Source organism: Cydia strobilella, chromosome Z (genome assembly GCF_947568885.1).
Source record: "Cydia strobilella chromosome Z, ilCydStro3.1, whole genome shotgun sequence".
NCBI lineage: Eukaryota > Metazoa > Arthropoda > Insecta > Lepidoptera > Tortricidae > Cydia > Cydia strobilella.
The window spans coordinates 26,397,144-26,420,305 of NC_086068.1; the positions used below are offsets into that span (position 1 = coordinate 26,397,144).

General features: G+C 38.5%; 1 protein-coding gene across 11 annotated transcripts in view; it reads right to left on the reverse strand.

Moving 5' to 3' along the window:
• Positions 1 to 23,162, reverse strand: part of LOC134754597 (protein angel homolog 2) — a 30,611-nt gene that overhangs the window by 5,687 nt on the left and 1,762 nt on the right. For 3 of the 11 annotated variants that reach the window (XM_063690910.1, XM_063690916.1, XM_063690915.1), the window contains exons 2-9: positions 22,615 to 22,781; positions 20,869 to 21,020; positions 18,370 to 18,527; positions 17,913 to 18,077; positions 13,918 to 14,129; positions 9,929 to 10,018; positions 9,632 to 9,752; positions 1,652 to 1,860 (exon numbers count right to left, since the gene is read on the reverse strand). In XM_063690910.1, coding sequence (XP_063546980.1) covers positions 1,652 to 1,860; positions 9,632 to 9,752; positions 9,929 to 10,018; positions 13,918 to 14,129; positions 17,913 to 18,077; positions 18,370 to 18,527; positions 20,869 to 21,020; positions 22,615 to 22,781 — 1,274 coding nt within the window. Of the gene's footprint in view, positions 1 to 1,651; positions 1,861 to 9,631; positions 9,753 to 9,928; positions 10,019 to 13,917; positions 14,130 to 17,912; positions 18,078 to 18,369; positions 18,528 to 20,868; positions 21,021 to 22,614; positions 23,119 to 23,162 lie in introns of those variants that run through there. The other 8 variants (XM_063690913.1, XM_063690914.1, XM_063690908.1 and 5 more) reach the window with 4 other exon arrangements.

Here is a 23,162-nt window from a genome sequence, read left to right on the forward strand (position 1 = left end):
ATCCTAAACGAAGCGAAGGATTCTATAATAGAATCCTGAGCGTAGCGAGGGATTCTAACATAGAATCCTGAGCGTAGTGAGGGATTCAAGTGTTAACGCCCAAGGTGAAAATAATTTTGCTACCATGTGACACATACTGCTTTTCACATCACCTATGAGGAAATTACATACTAACATTAGGTTTCAAAACATTATTATTTTAAGCAAAGATCGATACGGACAAAGTGCCAAAAATATGTGTACACGACCTTAGTATAGGTACATACTTCTGGCACTTTGTCCGTATCGATATTTTCAGACGTGACTGTAGTGACAAATTAAAAGTACCTACAGCTCATAATTATGTACCTAATATCTTTTCAAAAACAGCAGCAAACAACTAAAATGATACAATGAAAATCAAGTACATTATTTTTGTAGATTTTTCTGATAACAAATTAGCTCTTACCCCTTTGAACCAAATCTTCGGAAGAACACTATGAAGACTGATATCACTTATATTTATTATTATTAGTGTCGTTACCGGGATGCTGCTTAAAACATCTGACACAGATGAAAAGGCCTATTATTATTGATTTAAACTAAGTATTTACAAAATTTATACAGAATACAGAACCGCATAATGCTTTGTGAAATATTTGTACAATTTTTTTTAAATATAAACTTTTTAAATTGCATAGACAAGTATGGCTGCGTTTAAGGAGACCTAAAATGTCAAAATGAAAATTAAATTATTAAACTAAAGTTTTTTACGTTTCTTTGTAAATATTACGCTAATTAATTAATTTACTTAATTTAAACATGATATTAATTAATTTAAAATACGTTAATTACATAATTACATTTTTTGTTTACAATTACAACAAAATATTATTTAAGTTAGAAAAATTGTATGCACGTAATCGATTATAAAGAAATTGTAATCGATTATCTGCATACTAATTTCATATGTCTTTGTGTCAATATTTCATACTGGCAACAAAATGTCCTTGAACAGAAAAGTGCCACTTTGATCCCTCCTAGCAGGGAAGAAAAGTTCCCTTTTCGAATAGGTGATGTGAAAAGATTTTATCCTTAGATGGTGGCAAGGCCACAATACCTTTCGCTTCCGATGCGGTGTCGGCCTGGGAGGCGCTCAACCCGGGGGCGTCGGTGCCTGAAAAGCCATTCCTTCAGCGCTTGTGGGACGAGGTCGGTATTAAGCGTCTATTTGACAGCCTTCTAAATAACGCTTCTGGTGCGTTATGTTTAGTGCTGAAGGGTGAATCAACTTTTTTGTGTTGTTATTCTGTCCCGTTGTCTAAGGGACAATAGTAGTAAACCAGTTTGTTAGAAGAAATGTTGTATTATATTCTACTAGCATGCTTTTTAAATGGCCCTTTATGGAAAGGGTTTAAACTACCACGAAAACGCATGTTAGGTAAATTTAAATACCATAATATCGGGGCATTAAGAGTCAAAATGGCAACGAGTGACAAGTTGATTTACCTTAAAATAATTGGTTTAGGGTCGGTTGCACCAAACTATTTGTCAGTGTTAGAGAGTTCGCTAAATTGTATTGTATTGTAAGTTTCATAGTAAACCGCCGCGGTGCGCCGGGTGACGTTGATCAGTATGTCAAGTGCGGATGGTGCAACTGGCACTTATTCACCTAAAATAAATGTAGTCCACCGTGACCCAGTAGTCTTGGAAGGTGGTGGCCTCGTGGCTGCCGTCGTGCTTGACCTTGTCGTAGACCGACACTAGGTTGAAACAGTGGCCGAGCGCGCCGCTGTTAAACAGCTCGCCGTACTCGTCGTCGCGGCTGACTGAGCCGTCCTCGAGCTCGGACAAATTGGACCGATATTCTGAATTGTATATCTGCAACAATTAATATATATTTATTATTTACATCTGAAACAATATGTATCATATGTGTTTCCGGCCTCAAACTATTTCCATACCAAATTTCATTTTAATCGGTTCAGTAGTTTAAGCGTGAAGAGGTAACAGACGAACAGAATTAATTTCGCATTTATAATTTACTAGCTATTGCGAGCGACTTCGTCTGCGTAGAATCATTAACAGCAGCTAGAGTAAGTATAACGCCTGGATGGCGTGTAATAGCAATCATTCCATTTGAGCATAAGCTTAATTGCTTACATCAATTATCACTCTCTCAATTCCACCCCCCTTGTCACTCTCTTTAGGGATGATTTCCGACTTAAAAACTATCCTACGAGTATGTCCTTCCCCGGGACTCAAACTTTTTTTTTATACCACGTCGGTGGCAATCAAGCATACGGCCCGCCTGATGGTAAGCAGTTACCGTAGCCTATGGACGCCTACAACACCGGAGATATTACACGCGCGTTGCCGACCCTTTAAAAACCTGTACACTCCTTTTTTGAAGAACCCCATACTGTAGCCCCTCGGGAAAACCTCGGCAGGGAGCTCATTCCACAGCCGAAGCGTACGCGGGAGGAAATTCCTCTTAAACCGCACAGTACGCGACCATTTAGGTGCTAGGGTGTGAGGATCAACACCCTGCCGATGGCGAGCGGTGCCCTGGCATCATGTCAAACAGTTCTTTAGAGCACAGCCCAAAACTATCTCTACTTATGCCAAATTTCAACTAAATCGGTTCAGCGGTTTAAGCGTAAAGAGGTAACAGACAGACACACTTTCGCATTTATAATATTAATAATATGGATATAGTAATATAGTATGAATAGAGAATATTACGCAAAACTGCGTAGGGGGCGCCACTAGCTCATACTGAGGGCCTACCGCGAAACACGAAAGTCGAAAACTTTCTGACGCAACACCCATGTGGATTTCTCCTGTTAATCCAGTGTTCCTAATTAATTATGATGCTCTTTTGTTCCATCCAAATATTATCTTTCCCTTGGTATAAAAAAATTCCTCTGGTGCTAATAATACCTTCTTACAACTCATTGAGGAAAAGTGCCAGAATTTCCTTACAATATTTACAGATGCTTCGAAACTCTCAACGACTGGCCCTGTTGGTTCTGCGGTTTGGATTCCACGTTATAAAATTATTTTAAGTTTCAAAAGCCCTCCTCCCACATCTGTGTTTATAGGGGAAGCAATATCTATCTTTGAAGCTGTTTCATTCATTCAGTTTCACAAAGTCCCGAAAGCAATAATATTATCTAACTCCCTTAGCTGTCTTCAAGATTTACATAAGTTTCCATTTCGCTCCAGGGATAACCTTTTTATCACCCTTAAGACTAGACAGTCCCTATCCCAATGTTCTCTACTTGGGCTTGATGTCGTTCTTGCTTGGATCGCTTCAGTCATAGTGAAATTGATGGTTAATGAGCATGCAAATGTCTGCGATTGAAACTAGTTGCCCTTCTTCTCACTCCAAGTGCTATATGCAGAACCTTCGCAACTCTGGTAATAGTCCGTTTTCTATTGGGCATGCTTGTATGGAGAGGTATACAATTTTGGTTACAGCAATGCCATTTGGTTTGGGGTATTAGACACGTTCACCTGAGCTCAAAACGCCCGGTAGCCAGATTGAACTCCGCGTCAGGTGGGGAGGGGGAGGGGGGTTCTAAGTACAAAGCTCCCGGCGCTCAGTTTTTTTCTTCTGGCGGATTAGTTCGGACCTTTTGGTCAACTTTGGTGTCGTCATTAGGTAACTAGATGATGCCTAATTCATTCCCAATACCAGTTTTTTAGGGTTCCGTAGCAAAATATGACGCAATCCTTAAAATAATAAATTTTTAGTAGTGACACAATGCAAACAAACCCGTATAGTTTTATATTTTTGTATTAAGGGGCCCACTGACTATCAGTCCGCCGGACGATATCGGCCTGTCAGTTGTTCGGAACTGTCAAATTTTTGTTCTAACTGACAGGCCTGTATCGTCCGGCGAACTGATAGTCAGTGGCCCCCTTTAAACTTGGTTTAAAAAAAATACTGTCCGAAAGCCTATTTAATGCAGATTTTAAAAATATTAACATTAAATATATATTTAACTATTTTCAATGCAAAATAAAATAATGATTGCACGTACCGAAATGATTTTTGCGGGCGGTGCGCGGGCGTCAAGAAGCTTGGGTGCCACTGTGGACCTTGCAGTTCACAGTGCAATTGTTTCAAACATCAGTTCAAATGTACTGAGTTATGTAATTGTGGAGTTGGTTGTATATAAAATTAATTCATAAACGTATATTGTACTTCCGTGATGGATAAACTGTTGGTTCTTAACTGTATGCTTTATTGTCAACACCTTTGTATTGTACACAGTTATACAATAAATCTTATCATATCTTCTATTATTATTTTTAACAATGTTACCTGATTTTATTAATAAATTAAAGATGATTAAAAAGCACACTAATATTATAAAGGCGAAAATTTGAGAGTGTGTGTTTTTTACTTCTTCACGCTCAAGTGGCTGGATCAATTTTGATAAAATTTGGTATGGAGGTAGCTGATACCCTGGATTAACAGATAGGCTACTTCTTAACCGCCGGTAACACCGCGGGGCGCAGCTAGTATAATATTACCCTGGCCCGTAGAATTTTATAAGGATTGAGCGAGGAATCTCTCTGGGCGACAGTTTGAGTCCCCTGTGGTTCTGCCTAGCGCTGAATCCCTTCAGCAGCCTGCTGAAGGATTTGGGACTAGGTTGCCGGCTTCCAAGAAAGGGTGAAGACATTTCTCACCCTCTGTACATGGACGACGTCAAATTATTTGCACCAAATAGCCAAGACTTGTTAGAGCTAGTGAAAACCACCGAAGTCTTCAGTAGTGCCATCAACATGGAGTTTGGTGTCGATAAATGTGTTGAATTTATAACCTTTCCCCACTGTACATGTATAACCACATGTCTTCTTTTTTGTCGTAACCTCATGGCTGAGGGACGTGACGAGTGTGGACACTCTTCACCAGTGCTCTCCAGGCCGCTCTGTCTTGGGCCCAGTGCATGCTAGCCTGCAGTGTGGCGTTTGTCACTGATGTTATTCTGTCCGCCCAACGCGTGGCCATACGTCCATCCCTACGCTTCCTTTCCAGGCTATCTGGCCCTGTCCTGCTCAGATGACCGAAGAAACCAAGTACACGTTGGGAGCAAACAGTGGAAAGCCTCGTTGTAATGTTAAGTTCGTCGAGAATAGACGCATTTGTACGGCGTTCAGTCCATGAAATCCGGAGCATTCTTCGCCAGCACCACATTTCGAACGCATCTATCCTGCGACGGGTATCGGTTTTGATGGTCCAGGTTTCGGACGCGTACAAAAAGATCGAGAAAACAAGGGTCCGCATTAGTCTGACCTTTGTTTTGCGGTTTATGCTTCTGTTCTCCCATATTTTCTCGAGTCTTTTCACCGCACCTTTGGCCATCTGTGCTCTTCTAACCACCTCTTGGCCGCATTCACCATCGTCGCTTATTTGGGATCCCAGGTACACAAACTTGTGTACAACCTCCAGATCGTGCAACTCGTTCGTTCTCTGCGTATGACCAGGGCGATCGATAAACATCAACTTAAGTCTTGCTTCTGTTGATTTTAAGACCATACTCATTGCTGATGAGCTCAATCCTTCGCAGCATCACTGCAAGTTCTTTTTCAGAGGCACCTATTATAGTCGTGTCGTCTGCGAAACGGAGGTTATTAATTTTTTGGCCACCAACCTGGATACCACCCTCCCAGTCTTCCAATACCCTTCTCATTATGTGTTCACCGATGAGATTGAACAGCTGCGGTGACAAGATACAACCTTGCCGCACTCCTCGTTCAGCTCTAAAGGGTTGTGACACAGTGTCCTCTATCCGCACTCTAGACTCGCTGCTTAAGTATAAGTTTTGCACAAGAAAGATTAGGTGTTGCGGTATTCCCATTTCGCCCATTACTCTGAACATTTTACCCCAGTTGATGCAATCAAAAGCCTTTGCGTAGTCAATGAAGCACATGGCCATAAAGACGTCGTGCCCTCTGCATTTCTCAATCAATTGCCTCACTTTGAGTATTTGCTCCCGAGTACCTTTACCTCTTACAAACCCTGCCTGCTCTCTGGGTATTTGCCTGGCAATATAGTTCTCTAGCCGCTTGTTCAGGATTCGCAAGAAGACTTTGCTGGCATGTGATATGAGCGAAATGGTGCGGTAATTTTCACATTTTCGCGTAGAACCTTTCTTGTGCAGGGGTACAACTGTGGATTCGGTCCAGTCCTCAGGCCATACGCCTGTTCTCCAGACCTTCTCGCAGATCTTGTGCATGATTTTGCGCCCTTCGACTCCTATACTTTTCATCTGAATAGCTGATTCGACCTCACTCAGAAGAAAAGGTATCTCCTGCGGACGCGAGTATCACCACCTCCTTGTAACCACATGTACAGCGGGGAAAGGTTATAAATTCAACACATTTACAACTTCCTGAGTCAATATCTTTCACATCTATCTCTGAATCAGATATCTATAAATATCTTGGTATGTCACAGGTCACAGGCTATTGAGACGGTCAGTGAAAGAGCGCTTTTTCAGTAGACTCATAAAAGTCTTTAAAAGTCTTTTGTCAGGAGGCAACTAATTGCGCGCCTTCAACGCCTGGGTAATGCCTCTACTCACATAGTCCTTTGACATACTAAGGTGGACTCAGACCGAACTGGATGCTCTAGATCGAAGGGTCCAACAGCTGCTCACAACATACCGTATGCTGCACCCACGCTCGTCTGTTATGAAATTGTACATCCCACGAAAATGTGGAGGTCGTGGCTTTCTAAACGCCAAAAATCTCCACAACCGTAATCTCAGGAATTATTTTCTCAACAACGAGTGTGGGATGCATCGTTCTTCTTGGCAAACGAGAACTGGCACAAACCGGTAGTACTAAGTACCGACGACCGCAAGGCGGTATAGAAGGATAAGCAGCTACGGTTCTACAAGACCGCCATGGGATCCGATGTAGACCTGCCCGCGCTGGTGAACTCGGGGACCTCTTCGAAGAAACCGAGGGTTTTGCACGCGGGCAAGGCAATTGCGGACGAAGTTATGACGAATAATCTACCAGAGATATATATCTTGCAGGACGTACGGTCGACATTTGTCGGACATGCCGCTGTCCTGGAGAGTCACTCAGGCAAGGCATATTATCTCCGGTTTTTCTCATCTTGCTTACGGCGAGTACTTGCACAGAGATAATCTAGTAGCCAGAATTATTTACCAGCAGCTTGCTCTCCTATACGGCCTTGTGGACCGCGAAGTGCCGTACTACAAGTACTCACCTGCGCCAGTTCTCTATTGGGATCGGTCTATCATCACTGACAGGGATTGTTGCCAATAAGCCTATCGTGCTAATAGACCGATCGCAGCGCCGGACCGTGCTCGCCGATTTTTTTTTAAATAATAATAAATAAATAAATTTTCTTGGAAACTTCGTACGAGGGGCGTTCAATATAAAGTGAGAATGAGATGCAAACTCTTTCAATATTAGGAAATTAAATACTGGCCGGTAAATCTAATCTATCTAGCTGATTGCTATGAAGAGAGAACGAACTGTCTTTTGTTTAAAAAAAAATACGGTCATTTCTTTGCAATGATAACGTTAGCGAAAATGGAGAAAATTGAATTGCGCGCCGTTATCAAATACCTGTTTAAAAATTTTTTTTACGGACCAAGTCAATTTAGATTTAGGGTCTAATGCTCCTCCGTATTCGACAGTCGCACGTTGGTGCGCCGAATTTAGACGCAACATCGACCACGGACGACCCCCGCTCCAAACGCCCTACTACAGCAGTAACTGAAGAAATTGTGAAAAAAGTCGAAAACTTAGTTAAAGCGGATCGTCGTGTCACGGTTCGTTTTATTGCTGAAAATGTGAAGATTTCAACGGGGAGCGTGCATAATATTTTACATGAACGCTTGGGTATGAAAAAGGTATCTGCGCGTTGGGTACCAAGAATGCTTACTGACACGCAAAAACAAACTATAGTCTTGATGTGTCAAGAAGCTTTGGACCAAGACCACAAGCAACCGCAACACCGCAAGACCGGTAACTTTTTTTGGTGCGATTTATAACAATGGACGAAACATGGTTCCATAATTACGACCCTGAAACGAAACTGCAGTCTATGACATGGAAAAGGCCATCATCTCCAAATCCGAAGAAATTCAAGGTGGGCCCATCTGCCGGTAAGGTCATGGGCTCTGTTTTTTGGGATGGTAAAGGGGTAGTAATGATTGAGTATCTCGAGCATGGAGCTACTATTACGGGCACTTCATATGCCAAACAAATAGCAACATTGCGCAATGAGATCCGCGAAAAACGGCGAGGTAAACTCTTGAAAGTTGTGCTGTTCCACCAGGACAATGCCCCGGCACACAAGTCCGCCGTTGCAATGGCCGCAATTCGTGATGCTAAGTTCGATATCCTTAAGCATCCTCCGTATTCACCAGATCTCGCCCCCAGTGATTTCTATCTATTTCCGAGATTGAATGAATACCTGAGAGGCCAGAAATTTGAAGACGACGACGCGGTAGTCGCTGCAGTACAAGATATTTTAAGTACTCAAGATGAGACCTTTTTTAAAAATGAATTTTAGGTTTAGAAAAAAGATAAACTAAGTGTATTATGCTGAAAGGTGACTTTGTCGAAAAATAAAATGAAATTTAATAAAAGTTGTTTATAACATACTCATTCTCACTTTTTTAGGGTTCCGTACCCAAAGGGTAAAAACGGGACCCTATTACTAAGACTCCGCTGTCTGTCCGTCTGTCCGTCCGTCTGTCCGTCTGTCTGTCTGTCACCAGGCTGTATCTCATGAACCGTGATAGCTAGACAGTTGAAATTTTCACAGATGATGTATTTCTGTTGCCGCTATAACAAGAAATACTAAAAACAGAATAATATAAATATTTAAATGAGGCTCCCATACAACAAACGTGATTTTTTTGCTATTTTTTCCGTAATAGTACGGAACCCTTCGTGCGCGAGTCCGACTCGCACTTGGCCGGTTTTTGTACTTTTCGTGCGTTTCCGTGTAAATACGATGGTATACACCTGTAGAGGTTCAGAACACACACAACGATACCCACATGGAACTGACTGCACCATTCTAAATTTAAATTCTTATCCCTTTCTCTCTCTATTCATCATTCGTTCCAACTGCCTCCCCTAAATTGCAAGACAAGTGGCGTATTTACAAATCTCCTTTTCACCTCACTCGCTCGAAAAACCTCAGTTTATAGCGCGAAATCTTCGTGCAAAAGTCTATTTTATCCACTAGCGTGCAAAAGTCATTTGAATTTCGAATACGATGAATGTATGTGCTTTGCTCTTGTTTATTTTGTTTGGACTTGAGTGTGTTATGTCTTAAATTTGATGTTAAATAGAGAGCAAAATTAAATATTATTATTTTTATATTTGTATTGCTTTTTTTTCTTGCATCTCGCATTTTCCTCGCTGTAGTGAGGTGAAAAGTTGTGTGTTGCGCACGGCTGCAAAATTAATTGGCGTCTCGTGTCTTGAGAGAATCGCTACGCTCAGCTTTCAATTTCAACACTCACGCCATATAACCACTTTGCAGCCTTGCATAACAAATAACTATTTTCGACACATATTTTACCTACATTATCAACAAAGAATGTGACGAAAAAGGAATGCTCGTAGATCAATTTACCTTTGTCATGCAAAAATCAGTAGGCAATCCTTTGGACCGGTTCAATAAAACGGAGAGATGTTGGCAGTTATCCGTTACTCCAATTTTCTTCCAATCTGAGCTGTCCCGGAACGGACTGGCGCTGTAACAGGTCACGATACGTTTTAATAATTAATGGCAGCCAATTTCATAGTCAGCACCAAATCCAAAATAGATTGCAGTGTGTTTGTAGAAAAAGACAAATTGTTACAGAGGCTTACTCAGTTTCATGATAGATGGCGCTTTCTGGAGTAGCCTGGATATGTTTTTCGTTATTACCTTACGTGTCCCTTGTCGAGCAGCCTGACGACAGCACTATCCGGCGTCGAGTTAAAGTCTCCGGTCAAGATCACGGGTATATGACCCGATCTAAAACCAATCGTTTTGGGATCGTATTACAAGTTATATAAGAGAAAAATATAAAACATCAAGATTACGTTATGCACGCTCCAAAAGTGAAGCGCTTACATAGAGCTAATATCATAGTCGTGCCCAACCATGCGAGAGGTGTGGGCGTCCTGTCCTGAGAGTTTATGCAACAAGATGCTTTACTGCGTCATGTTCAAGCATAGTAGACTAGACTTGTGCTGTAGGGATGATGACACATGTTGAATTTTATAACAAAATCTAGTAACATAGATAGCAAACAAATGAGTAATTTATCACAATAATGTAGATATTAAAATAATATATGGAGATCATACAAAAATACAGGACTTGAAAGTTTCAAAATTTAAGTAATTTTTCAACTTCCAAAAAGGAAAAAAGTAAGGGTACATTTTATCCAAAAAAAGATTGTACAGCAACTATATACATAAACGCAATATTTCACCGACAAAAACGCAATTTTCTTATTTTGTCCATACATTCAAAATGAATGAACTTGACGTCACGTTCACTTATCGTTTTGTTTGGAGCATTTCGCGAGTGAATTACGGACTGTCGGACTGACTATCATTTCTGACTTTTGTATTGCTTTAATGCAATGGGTCATGGGTCCCATATTGACATTTGATCCTAAAAATAAACCTGAGCGATTGATATCATTAATGAAAATTTGTCATCTAGCCTATTTGTCATTTCATGAAAACAATACTGCAAATAAATATCTTACGTATTGCTTTCGCTCTTTATGTAATACTAGCTGTTGCCCGCGACTTCGTACGCGTGGATTTGTATGTTGGTGGTTATATATTTTACATGAGCATAGAATATTATGCAGCAAAAGATATCAGTAGCGACAGTTAATCATCATCACTACATAGTATAAAACAAAGTCGCTTCCTACTGTCTGTCTGTCCCTATGTATGCTTAGATCTTTATAACTACGCAACGGATTTTGATGCGGGTTTTTTAAATAGATAGAGTGATTCAAGGGGAAGGTTTATATATTATGTATAATACATCAGCATTGCACCCGTGCGAAGTCGGGGCGGGTCGCTTGGTTGTTAATAATTATACAAAGCATGAAGTTTACTTTGACAAACTACGAAGTTGCAAGCCTCTAACTGAAAAAAAAAGTGTTCTCGATATAATCCCCCTCAACCCCCTTAGAAGATTTTAAAAACGGTTACCAGTTTTCGTCTAGGTATTTTAATAAAATGCCCCTTTACCAAGTTTAAATTTCCTAGCTTAAAAGAAAACTTATACCACATATAAACTTACATCCCCTTTTTAACCCCCTTAGGGGTTGAATTTTTTAAGAACATTGAAATAACTTTTTTGTAACCTTATACAATGCCTTTCTAAGAAGTTTTAAAGCATTTATAATGGGCTCATACTTTCAACACCTTTTTAACCCTTTTAGGGGTGAACATTTAAAAACGCTTAAATTTTATTTTCTTAAATTCTAATAATACCTATGCCTTTGTACAAAGATTGAAGTCTGATCTCCATACAGTCTATACAAATTTTCGACCCCTTATTTACTACCTTGGAGGATGAATTTTCAAAAATGCAGATTATTTTTTTTTATGATGAATAGGCAGGCGTTTGACCACGATCCCACCTGATGGTAAGTGATGATGTGGTCTACGGTGGAGCACGCTTACCTATGAGATACCTATTAACTCTTGCCTTGAAGAGCCCCAAATTGTACTCATGCGGAAACACAGACTCGGGCAGGGCGTTCCACTCCTTGGCAGTTCGCAATTAGTTTAAATCTCTTTTAATTAAATATCTTTCCACAAGTTTCAAAAATTACCTAGCTTAAAATAAAATTAGGACCCCTTTAACACCACAACAACCAACAAACTTTTAACCCCTTTTTAACCCTCTTAGGAGTTGAATTTTCAAAAACGTCGAATTTTTTTTGTAATCGGCTATTATGGCTTTCTAAGAAGTCTCAGAGACTTTGTAATGGATTCAAATTACACTACCCCTTTTTAACCCTGTTAGGGGATGAATTATTGAAAACGCTGAAATGGCTTTTCCTGTATTCTAATAATATGTCCACATACAGTTTCAAGTCCAGCAATTGAAAAATTTTTAGATCTCCATACAAACTTTCAACCCCCGTTTCACCACCTTAGGGGATGAATTTTCCAAAACGCTGAAATAAGTTTTCTTGTATTTTAATAATATATCTTTTTACGAAGTTTCAAATTGCTAGCTTAAAATAAAACTTGAACCCTCATTTCATCCCCTTAGGGGAAGAATTTTGAAAAATCCCTTCTTAGTGGATACTAACGTTATAAAAACTACCTATTGTGAAAATTCAGCTCTCTAGGTCCAACGGTTTGGGCTGGGCGTTGATTTAAGTGAGTCAGTCAGTCAGTCAGGACTTTAACGTTTATATATATAGACTAGCTGTTGCCCGCGACTTCGTACGCGTGGATTTGTATGTTGGTTATATATTCTACATGAGCATAATATAGAACATTATGCAGCAAAATATATCAGTAGGGACGGTTAATCATTTGTTAATAATTATACAACGCTTGAAATTTGTCTTTCACAAACTACGAAGTTTCAAGACCCTAACTGAAAAAAATTGTTCCCGATATAATCCCTCTCGACCCTCTTAGAAGATTTACAAGTCCACTATTTACAAAAAAATTCGCTTTCGAAACTATAAATACACACTTTTCAAAAACGGTGTAAGTAATCAATTTTCGTCTATTTTAATATAATGCCCTTTTTACCAAGTTTCAAGTTCCTAGCTTAAAAGAAAATTTGTACCACATATAAACTTACATCCCCTTTTTAACCCCTTTAGGGGTTGAATTTTTAAGAACGTTGAAATAACTTTTTTGGAATCTTATACAATGCCTTTCTAAGAAGTTTCAAAGCATTTGTAATAGATTCACTTTGAACCCCTTTTTAACCCTTTTAGGGGATGAATATTTAAAAACGCTTAAATTACTTTTCTTGTATTCTAATAATACATGCCTTTATACAGATTCAATTCCCGCACTCAAAAAAATATTTGATCTCCATACAAACTTTCAACCCCATTTTTACCACCTTGGGGGATGAATTTTCAATAACGCTGAAATAGGTTTTTTTCTCTTTTAATTATATATATTTCTATGAAGTTTCAAGTACCTAGCTTAAAATAAAATTAGGACCACGACAAAATTTCAACCCCTTTTTAACCACTTTAGGGGATGAATTTTTAAACACGCTGAAATCACTTTTCTTGTATTCTAATAACATGCCTTTATGCAAAGATTCAAGTCGCGCACTTAAAAAAAATGTTTGACCTCGATACAAACTTTCTACTCCTTTTTCACCACCTTAAGGGATGAATTTTCAAAAACGCTGAAATTACTTTTCTAGTATTTTAATAATATGCCTTTATACAAAGTTTCAAGTCCCGCACTCAAAAAAATTATACAAACTTTCAACCCCTTTTTCACCACCTTAAGGGATGAATTTTCAAAAACGCTGAAATTACTTTTCTAGTATTTTAATAATATGCCTTTATACAAAGTTTCAAGTCCCGCACTCAAAAAAATTATACAAACTTTCAACCCCTTTTTCACCACCTTAGGGGATGAATTTTGAAAAACCCCTTCTTAGTGGATACTAACGTCATAAAAGCTATCTATTGTGAAAAATTCAGCTCTCTAGGTCCAACGGTTTGGGCTGGGCGTTGATTTAAGTGAGTCAGTCAGTCAGTCAGTCAGTTAGTCAGGACTTTTACGTATATATATATATATAGATTTATATAATGTATACGAACTTCACATTATCTTTATTATTCTTCGGATAATCTTCGTTATCGTACAAAATGATTAATTGATAAAGAAATCGAACCGACTCACTCTCTTCCATTGTCGAAATACGCAAATCTGTCAATCTCGGCCAGCAAGAGCTGCATCTGAGCCAGCCGGACGTCGGTGCGCTTAGGGTTGTAGAGCAGGTGAGTGGTGACCACCACTATGGGCGTGTCGGGGCAGTGCCGCGGGACCAGCTTCACCATCATGCCTATGTTGTCGCGGTTGAGGATCGGAAGCTCCGGTTGGTAGAACTCCACCTGAAACCAGTATCAGATATCTGCTTGACTTGCTCAACAGACAAAACAATGCTGAAAATTGGTATCGAAGAATGTGGTATAACGAAATAAGAGTTTTTTAAAGTTTATTATTTTCAGGGCATTTAAAATATTGAACAGCAGCATTTATTAGGCATATAATAATAAATAAATAAATATTAGAGGACATTTTTTACACAAATTGACTAAGCCCCACCATAAGCTCATGAAGGCTTGTGTTGTGGGTACTCAGACAACGACATATATAATATATAAAAACAACCGTGACTCAGGAACAAAATATCTGTGTCATCACACAGATAAATGCTCTTACCGGGATCCGAAACCCAGGACCATCGGCTTCGCAGACAGGGTCACTACCCACTAGGCCAGACAGGTCGTCATAGTACAATTATATCATATAAACTTTTTAAGGCCAATTAATTAAGAAATGCCTCAAATAATAGCTATCACACTACTAAATAAACGGCGTGTGAAATCGCATACGAGATAAGTTACATAATACATTGCGGACTAATCACACTTGTGGACTCACATGCGAGTTCTCGCATCATGTAAATAAGCCCCTATAAAAAAACGCGAGATTAATAAATAATGACTTGGCATCTAAAATTTAATAAGACTAAAGCGACGAGGGCCTAGCGGATAAGTGCATCTTTCAAACCGAAGGTCGCGAGTTCGAAGTGGTCGAACCCCGGCTTGAACTATTTTTTATTTAGAAATATTTTTTAATATAATATACTAATAATCCCGAAGGTGTGTATAAGCCAATTGTTTTCGGTGAAGGAATCCCGGGTAATTCAAGAGTTATCTTAGCAAAGCGTACCCCGACTCCTTTAGGGTGCAACGGGGAAAACGCTAATATGAGGAGGAGATATTGTAAATATAAATTAATGTTTAACTTTATTTGTTTTCTATAAAATATTTTACGATTACCTACTTCATTTTTAGGGTTCCGTACCCCAAGGGTAAAAACGGTACCCTAGACTTTGCTGTCCGTCTGTCCGCCTGTCTATCACCAGGCTGTATCTCATGAACCTTGATAGCTAGACAGTTGAAATTTTCACAGATGATGTATTTCTGTTGCCGCTATAACAACAAATACTAAAAAGTACGGAACCCTCGGTGGGCGAGTCCAACTCGCACTAGTCCGGTTTTTTAAATGAATAGCTACGTTAGTTATTTTTTAAAGGAATTTCTTAATAATATGTATTCCATAATATATAGTTTGTCAAGCTATTTCCGTCAGTAGAAAAAAGCGGCAAATTTAAAAAACCGGCCAAGTGTGAGTCGGACTCGCGCACGAAGGGCTTCGTACCATTACGCAAAAACATGAGGCATTTTACTTAAACATCGCTAGAAACACATGTCATGGTCACATTATACTCGCCTGAACGCTCAGAATTTCATTACTTATTGATTCAAAAAAACTCTAGACGTCTTAGACTTACTTATATCCAACAGATTATTCATATGTTGTGATAATAAAAGGGTTGATGAAAGAAGACGCGTAGCAAGCAGTACCATGTGTTTTAATGAATAGTTACTTTAAGAACTTAATTATCATTATTTACTCAGACAAATCAAGAAACGTAAATAAATTACAAGGATTGTAGCGGTACATCGCACTAGTAAAATATAATAGTATGTCATGTATAGTTATTGTACAGAAAAGCATACAATATAGTAATTTTAGAATGTAATCAATGTGCAATAACTTTAATACATTGCCGTCAGAGACCACATGAAGTACTTGCAAAATTAAGGATAAATGAATACCCATTACCAACCTACGTATCTTCGATATCAATGATGGCGTCTCTCTCTTTCTCTATCATAAAGACCGATAGTGGCCCTAGGGTAGTTTTATAACGTAGTTTTAGTTCCTATGAACTGTGTTATAAAACTATAGGCCAGGAAATAAATGCCCAAAAAAAGGTATAGAGGGAAATGCTTGGAACACAATTTTTTACTACGTAGCTTTGTTTGGACTAGTTAGTCTAGTTAGGAGGTGAACATATCAAAAGTCCCCGGCCGTAACCCTGGGGGGAGAGGGGGGTTTGAAGGTTGTATTTTTCGGTTCTTCGATTATATCTCGGAAACTATGCGTCTGAGCGACTTCGCCACTTATACAAAATGAAAAGAGATTTAATTTATTATAAGTTTTATTCAGTCAAGTTTTTCGATATTTTGTATAGTTTTTGAGATATCCGCTCTTGAAGGTTTATTTAGGGCTTTCATTTTTATCTTGATTATCTACATCAGTGAAGCTGCTATCGGCCGGGTTTGGTATCGTTTTCGTATAAATCAGGGGTGCTGAGTTCATTTATGGTATCAACATTGACACCATTCCTAAGTAAAAACAAAATTTAAAAAAATGTTTTTTTATAAAACTCCTCTTTACGCTTAATACCGCCGAACCGATTCCGTTGAAATTTGGTATAGAGATGGTTTGAGTCCCGGGACAGTACATAGGATAGTTTTTATAACCAAAATCATTTTTTAAGGGTGTGAAAAGTGGGGTGGAAATTTGTATGGGGAATCAATAACCGCTGAACCTATTTAAATAATATTTGGGATGGTCTACATGCTTGATTTAGTTGATAATGATACCAAACATGACTTCAAACCTAAATTTAAACAGTATTAACCTCAGGAATTCAACTTCGGCGAAGAAGCTGAATTCCCCTCACACCAAATTTCACACCTTCAAAGTATGATTTTTGAGATAAAAACTATATTATATCCTGTCTCGGGACTTAAAACAACTACTTACCAAAATTCAACAAAATCGGTTCAGTGGTTTAAGCGTGAAGAGGAGTTAAAAAAAAGTTATTTGTTTAAAGTTTATATGTTTTTACTTCGGAAAGGTGTCAATGTTGATACCATAAATGAATTCAGCACCCCCGATTTATACGAAAACGTTACCAAATCCGGCCTAGCAGCTTTACTGATGTAGATAATCAAGATTAAAATAAGAGCCCTAAATAAACCTTCAAGAGCGGATATCTCAAAAACTATACAAGATATCAAAAAAAATTACCTAATAAAACTTGTAACAAATTAAATCTCTTTTCATTTTGTATAAGTGGCCATGTCGCTCAGACCCATAGTTTCCGAGATATAATCGAAAATCCGAAAAATTTTACCTTCAAACCCCCCTCTCCCCCTCAGCACCAGGGTTACGATCGGGGACTTTTGATATGTTCATCTCCTAACTAGTCCAAACAAAGCTACGAAGTTAAAAATTGTGTCCCTAGCATTTCCCTCTATACCTTCTTATTGCTTGGCGTACTACGCAACCTCGTTGAGTTTGGTTTCGTAGGGATCGTCTTGATCTGAATTTTCTAATTGTGTAGAGACCGTTATTGTGTAGGTACCAAAACTTACAGACTTAACCTAACCTAAAACCTAAGTAGACATACTTTCTGAATAAAGCTGAGTAAATTCTGTAATCGAGACAGAAAACATTGAAGACGTTCACCAGTGACTATATTCACTAGAGACAGATAGCTGTCTCTATCGCACTAATATGGAATGGAACTGGAAGAGTAATAGAAAGACAATAGCGTTTCGTTTCGTTTTCTGCAAACAATTGTCGTGTTGGTTAGGCCCCAAGTGACAGGACACTAGCTTTGAAAGCAAGTTGCGTGGCAATACAATAGTTTTGAAAAATTGCTCGAGAAAGGGAACCCTTATTTAAACCATGAATATAATCAGATTTATATGGATTATGATACATCAAAGATTGTGACAACTACTTACACTGACAGTATCTTGCATTTCAAAAAGAGAGTGTTTGAAATAAATAGCGCATCCATCATGTCGGTGTCCCGTTTTTCTTTTAAATATACCAGAGTAACCAATTTTCTCAAATTTAGAGTAAAAACTGTTTAGATGAGACGCTTGTACTTCTTGGAGACATAGAATCTGAAATATAAACACATAATCAACATGTGACTTTCTGATGACAGACTTCTTCTTATGTTTAAGGGGCAATTTATGTACCCAGTACCTTATTGGGAGACCAAACACGGGCGAACAATTGCAGTAAAATTAGTCATATAGAAATGGAACCATGTTCAACATCTCGGGTATTTTTCTTTCAAACCCTATAGGATAGGGAGGTTCAAGCTGATATGAGAATAGCAAGCCTCTGCCTCCACATGGACGATGTTTCAGGAAGTCTAGTCTAGGCAATAAAGATGATGTTCAGGCTTACGTCGGGCGCCAACTTCAATATTTCGTCGTATAGTCGCGCCGCTCGGATCTTCCACTTCAAGTTCCGAGGCGTGCACTGTGTGTACAAGTACGGGTGACATTCTAACAGATACTGCGCTAATACGTTGTACGACAGCACGCGAAACCTCAACGGGTTACCTGCAACACATTTATTATTTATACTTACGTAGCACAGTAGCCGCAGTATACGCCGCAGAAACATTCACTTAATTTATTGAGATATAGTGCAAGTATAATATAATATCCAGTACAATATCTACTTTACTGTCAAAGCCAAATGATTCGCCTTGTAATATTTGTAATTACAGTTTCTGTTAGCTATGCTTATCTCCAGGGGAGTAGCTAGAGGATATGGCGCCCGGGGCAGTCACCAAATTTGCGCCCCCCGACGACTGACAAAAGTTTCCCTGCTGCTGCCTTATCTAAGGCCTTCGATTGCGTCTGTCATGAAACATTGGTCAGGAAACTGCACTTTTATGGAGTAAGAGGATCGGCACTGAATTTAATTAAGTCCTACTTACACGGTAGAATACAAAGGGTCGATGTGAATGGACAGCGATCACCGGGGTCATTGGTCTCTATGGGTGTACCGCAGGGATCAATATTGGGGCCGTTCCTGTTCCTTATCTACATTAATGACCTGCCATACCTTCTAAAGACCCACCATGATATAGTATTGTTTGCCGACGATACCTCAACTATTTTCAAAGTCAAACGACAGCAACAAGCTTACAATGATGTAAACGATGCTATTTCAGAAGTAGTAAATTGGTTCAATGTTAATAACTTATTGTTAAATGAGAAAAATACTAAATGTATTAAGTTTGTCACTAGTAGTAACGTAAGGCATGTGCAAACAAGTGTCATTGTGAAGGACGAGGAATTGGAATTGGTTGATAGTACAGTTTTTCTTGGTATAACTTCTGATTGATATTGATACTCTTTCGAATAGACTGAGTTCTGCAGCTTTTGCAGTGAGCAAAATCCGTCAGTTAACTGATGTGAAAACAGCTCGATTAGTATATTTTAGTTACTTCCATAGCGGTATGTCATATGGTATTTTACTGTGGGGTGGTGCTTCAGAGATAAATACCATTTTTGTTCTGCAGAAGAGGGCTATTCGAGCAATATATAAAATGAACCAACAAGACTCACTTAGAGATAAATTTAAGGAAATTGACATAATGACAGTGCACTGTCAATATATTTATGAGAATATTCTGTATGTACATAAAAACATTGCTAGTTTTAAGAAAAACTGTGACATACATAATACTAGAAATATGCATAAGCTTGCAGTACCCTTCACTCGGCTCCATAAAATTAAAAAGTCATTCATGAGAAATTGTGTAAGATTTTATAATAAACTTCCAAATATCATCACTGAATTATCTGTAATATGTAAAACGTAAACTTATATCTAAAGCCTATTATAGCACACAAGACTACATGAATGATGAAACACCGTGGGATTGTGATTGAAAATAATTAATTATTTATTATTATGTTAATAATGATGAAGTTGATAAGTCAATGAATATCTATAGGTATATTAGGTGATCCGTATTTTTTCACATTTAGATTTTTATTCTAGAAAGTTTCTAGACTAGTATTTTTTTATACAATTTTGGTGTTTGACGATCCTTTTGTGAAATTCTTATTATTAAGTTTGAAATATTTATAATAATTCAATGTTTTTAAGAATAATAATAACTGCATCAATAAATTACTCTGATATTTAGATTAAGGTAATATTTAAAACTTGGCAATTTAAAAGTGCTTGATGCTAGGCCTATTTGAATAAAGAATATTTTTAATACAGTTGCTCAAAAAGTAGTACTTTTTGTGGCTGCGTAGCGTGCGAGAAGCTCAATTTCTCGAACTAGTGCTTTTTACTTTTTAGTTCCAAACTATACTTTCGAAACGCAGTTAAAATTGAATTTAGCGCGGAGCAGGTACCAGGGCCTCATGAGTTATGAGGAGGTGTCGTTGACCAACCCGCGCCGGGCCCGCGGCGGCCGCGGCCGGGGCGCGCACGAGTATGAAGGTAGGCTGCGGCAGCTCGCGTATCGCGGGCTGTATAGGTACTTTTGGTTTTGGTTTGAGTTGGTGGTATGATTCTACTAATGATATATTAATTTATTATTTTTCGCAATTGTATTAAAAAACGTCGTTTACAACACTTGTGAAATGTCTTTTTACCACTCGTACCGAGTCTTGCCACTCGCTTTCAGTTCGTGGCAAGATACCTCGGTACTAGTGGTAAAGAGACATTCTTTTCACACTAGTTGTAAAATGTACTATTTTACTTTGACTTTTGCCCATTTTGGCGCTCTCCCTTGGATGGCGCCCGGGGCACAGGCCCCCTCTGCCCCCCCCCCCCCCCCCGGCCCCCCAGTTACGCCACTGCTTATATCAAATAATTATTACGACAAATAACATTAGGTAATCTGCCATTATTTGCAAAAAGCTCATTTACCACTGTTGTATTTAGTAGTTTTGCCAGTTGACTCCCAGACCCGAAAATCTGGTGGTATATTTGATGAATTCAGAGATTGACTAGCACAACTTGTAGACTCCCTACTGTAGTTCTCCTGCCAGGCTTCAGTGGCACTGTCGTCATCACTACAACTATTAAAACATACAAATTAGAAGAGATACATTTAAAAAAATATTTAAAATACATATTCTCAGTTGTGTTTAGTCAGTTGACAACACAATAACAAGCATTTGAGTATTTCTGTGGACCCATGAAAACAATATTGCTTTAGAAATATCAGAGCTAAAATAATTTCAAGCTTTTTCACATGTAATTAAGTGTTATTTCAGTTAATAATAATAATGTATAAAGTTTTGTAACTTTGTACCTAGTCGGCTCATAAGTTCTGTCACTGGCCTTTAAAATTTAAATTTGGAACTCCTAAAACAAAAACCGTTCTGCATTTGAATTTCGAATCTTTATTAAATATTTGAGTAGTATAATTTTGCAATTTTCTGTTTTCTTCAACATGGAGTGGACGCTTAAAGATAGCCGTACCGCAATAATTGCACTATATCGTTGTGGTCACTCGCCGACTAAAATTTTTATGCTACTTGAAAATTTAAAATTCTCTCTAAGATTTGTGTATCGTACCATAGAAAGATACAGTGAGGTTTCTAGTTTAAATTACAAGAAAAGAAGCGGTCGTCCGCGTACAGCTAGGACTCCAGCGGTTGTACAAGCAATTAGGGCACGCATTGCCAGAAATCCCGCTAGGAAACAAAAAGTTATGGCCCTCCAGATGGGTTTGAGCAAAAACACGGTGAAAAGAGTGCTTAATCAAGACCTGAGACTTCGTGCTTATAAACGAAAAACTGGCCATCTTCTCAATGGTCGGCTTAAAGCTTTAAGGCTTAAAAGATCTAAAGCTTTATTGAAGAAGTACGCTAAAAATAAGCACCGTTGTATACTGTTTTCGGACGAGAAAATTTTTGACATAGAAGAAAACTGTAATAAACAAAATGATAGAGTGTACGCTCGCAATAGTAAAGAAGCGTCTAATAGCATTCCCCGTATTCAAAGAGGTCATCAACCTTCATCTGTGATGGTTTGGCTGGGAGTTTCTTATGCGGGCGTCACTAGTATGCATTTTTCTGAGAAAGGAGTAAAAACTAGTGCCAAAGTGTACCAAGACACGGTGTTGACTAATATTGTGAAACCACTATCCCATACGATGTTTCTAAACCAGCATTGGGTTTTCCAGCAGGACTCTGCTCCAGCCCATAAGGCAAAGTCTACACAAGCCTGGCTCGCCTCCAATAAAATCGACTTTATACGGCATGAAGATTGGCCCTCCTCTAGCCCAGATCTTAATTCTTTAGACTATAAAATATGGCAGTATTTAGAGGAAAAGGTGTGCTCAAAACCTCATGCAAATCTAGACTCGCTGAAAAAATCTCTTGCTACGGCAGTGGCCAATATCGACATGAAAATGGTGCGTGAATCCATTGACGACTGGCCACGAAGACTTCAAGCCTGTGTAGATAATTATGGCGGTCATTTTGAATAAATGTTATACATTTAGATTCTCTAGTTTATAAGCTTTCAAACGCTGTACAAATTATACGGAATAAACTTAAACTTTTGATTTTATTTGATACTATGTATATGACAGAACTTATGAGCCGACTAGGTACTTCTCATTAGTAGCTATATGAAATACACGATTGACATTAAAACACTCACATTTCAACAAACTGTCCTCCATAGCTAACATGGTTTGGAGTGGGCTGCCAAGGTTCACTCATTTGTTTTATCTTATTTAAATTATTGGATTTTAATGTAAGTCTCTTCAAACGAAGTGTTGGCTTTGCATTTGCATATGATTGCACTTGCTGGCTGGGGATGTATATCTGTCCAAATATCGATATTTGAACTCTGTCCACAGTGCAGCATGACTTTCTCTTACAACTTAAATGTGAGTATTTTCTGATATGTGTCCTGCTATTAAAATAATTTGATGTGAGCAATAAATATCTGCAAAACCTATCAGTCAACTTCTGCATATCGTTATAAATATATAGTAATACAAAATATACAACATAATTATTATGCAATAGACAGATCAGAGTAGATTAGCTACCAGAGCCGTTAACATGCATATAATATATACATATCCACTTAGAACAGAGTGGTTAGAAGAATTTCAAGAAGGGGCATGGAATTTGCTCTGAGTCTTTAATTCTTGACCTGGAAAAGAAATACATTAATTTAATCCTGAAATATTAGCTACA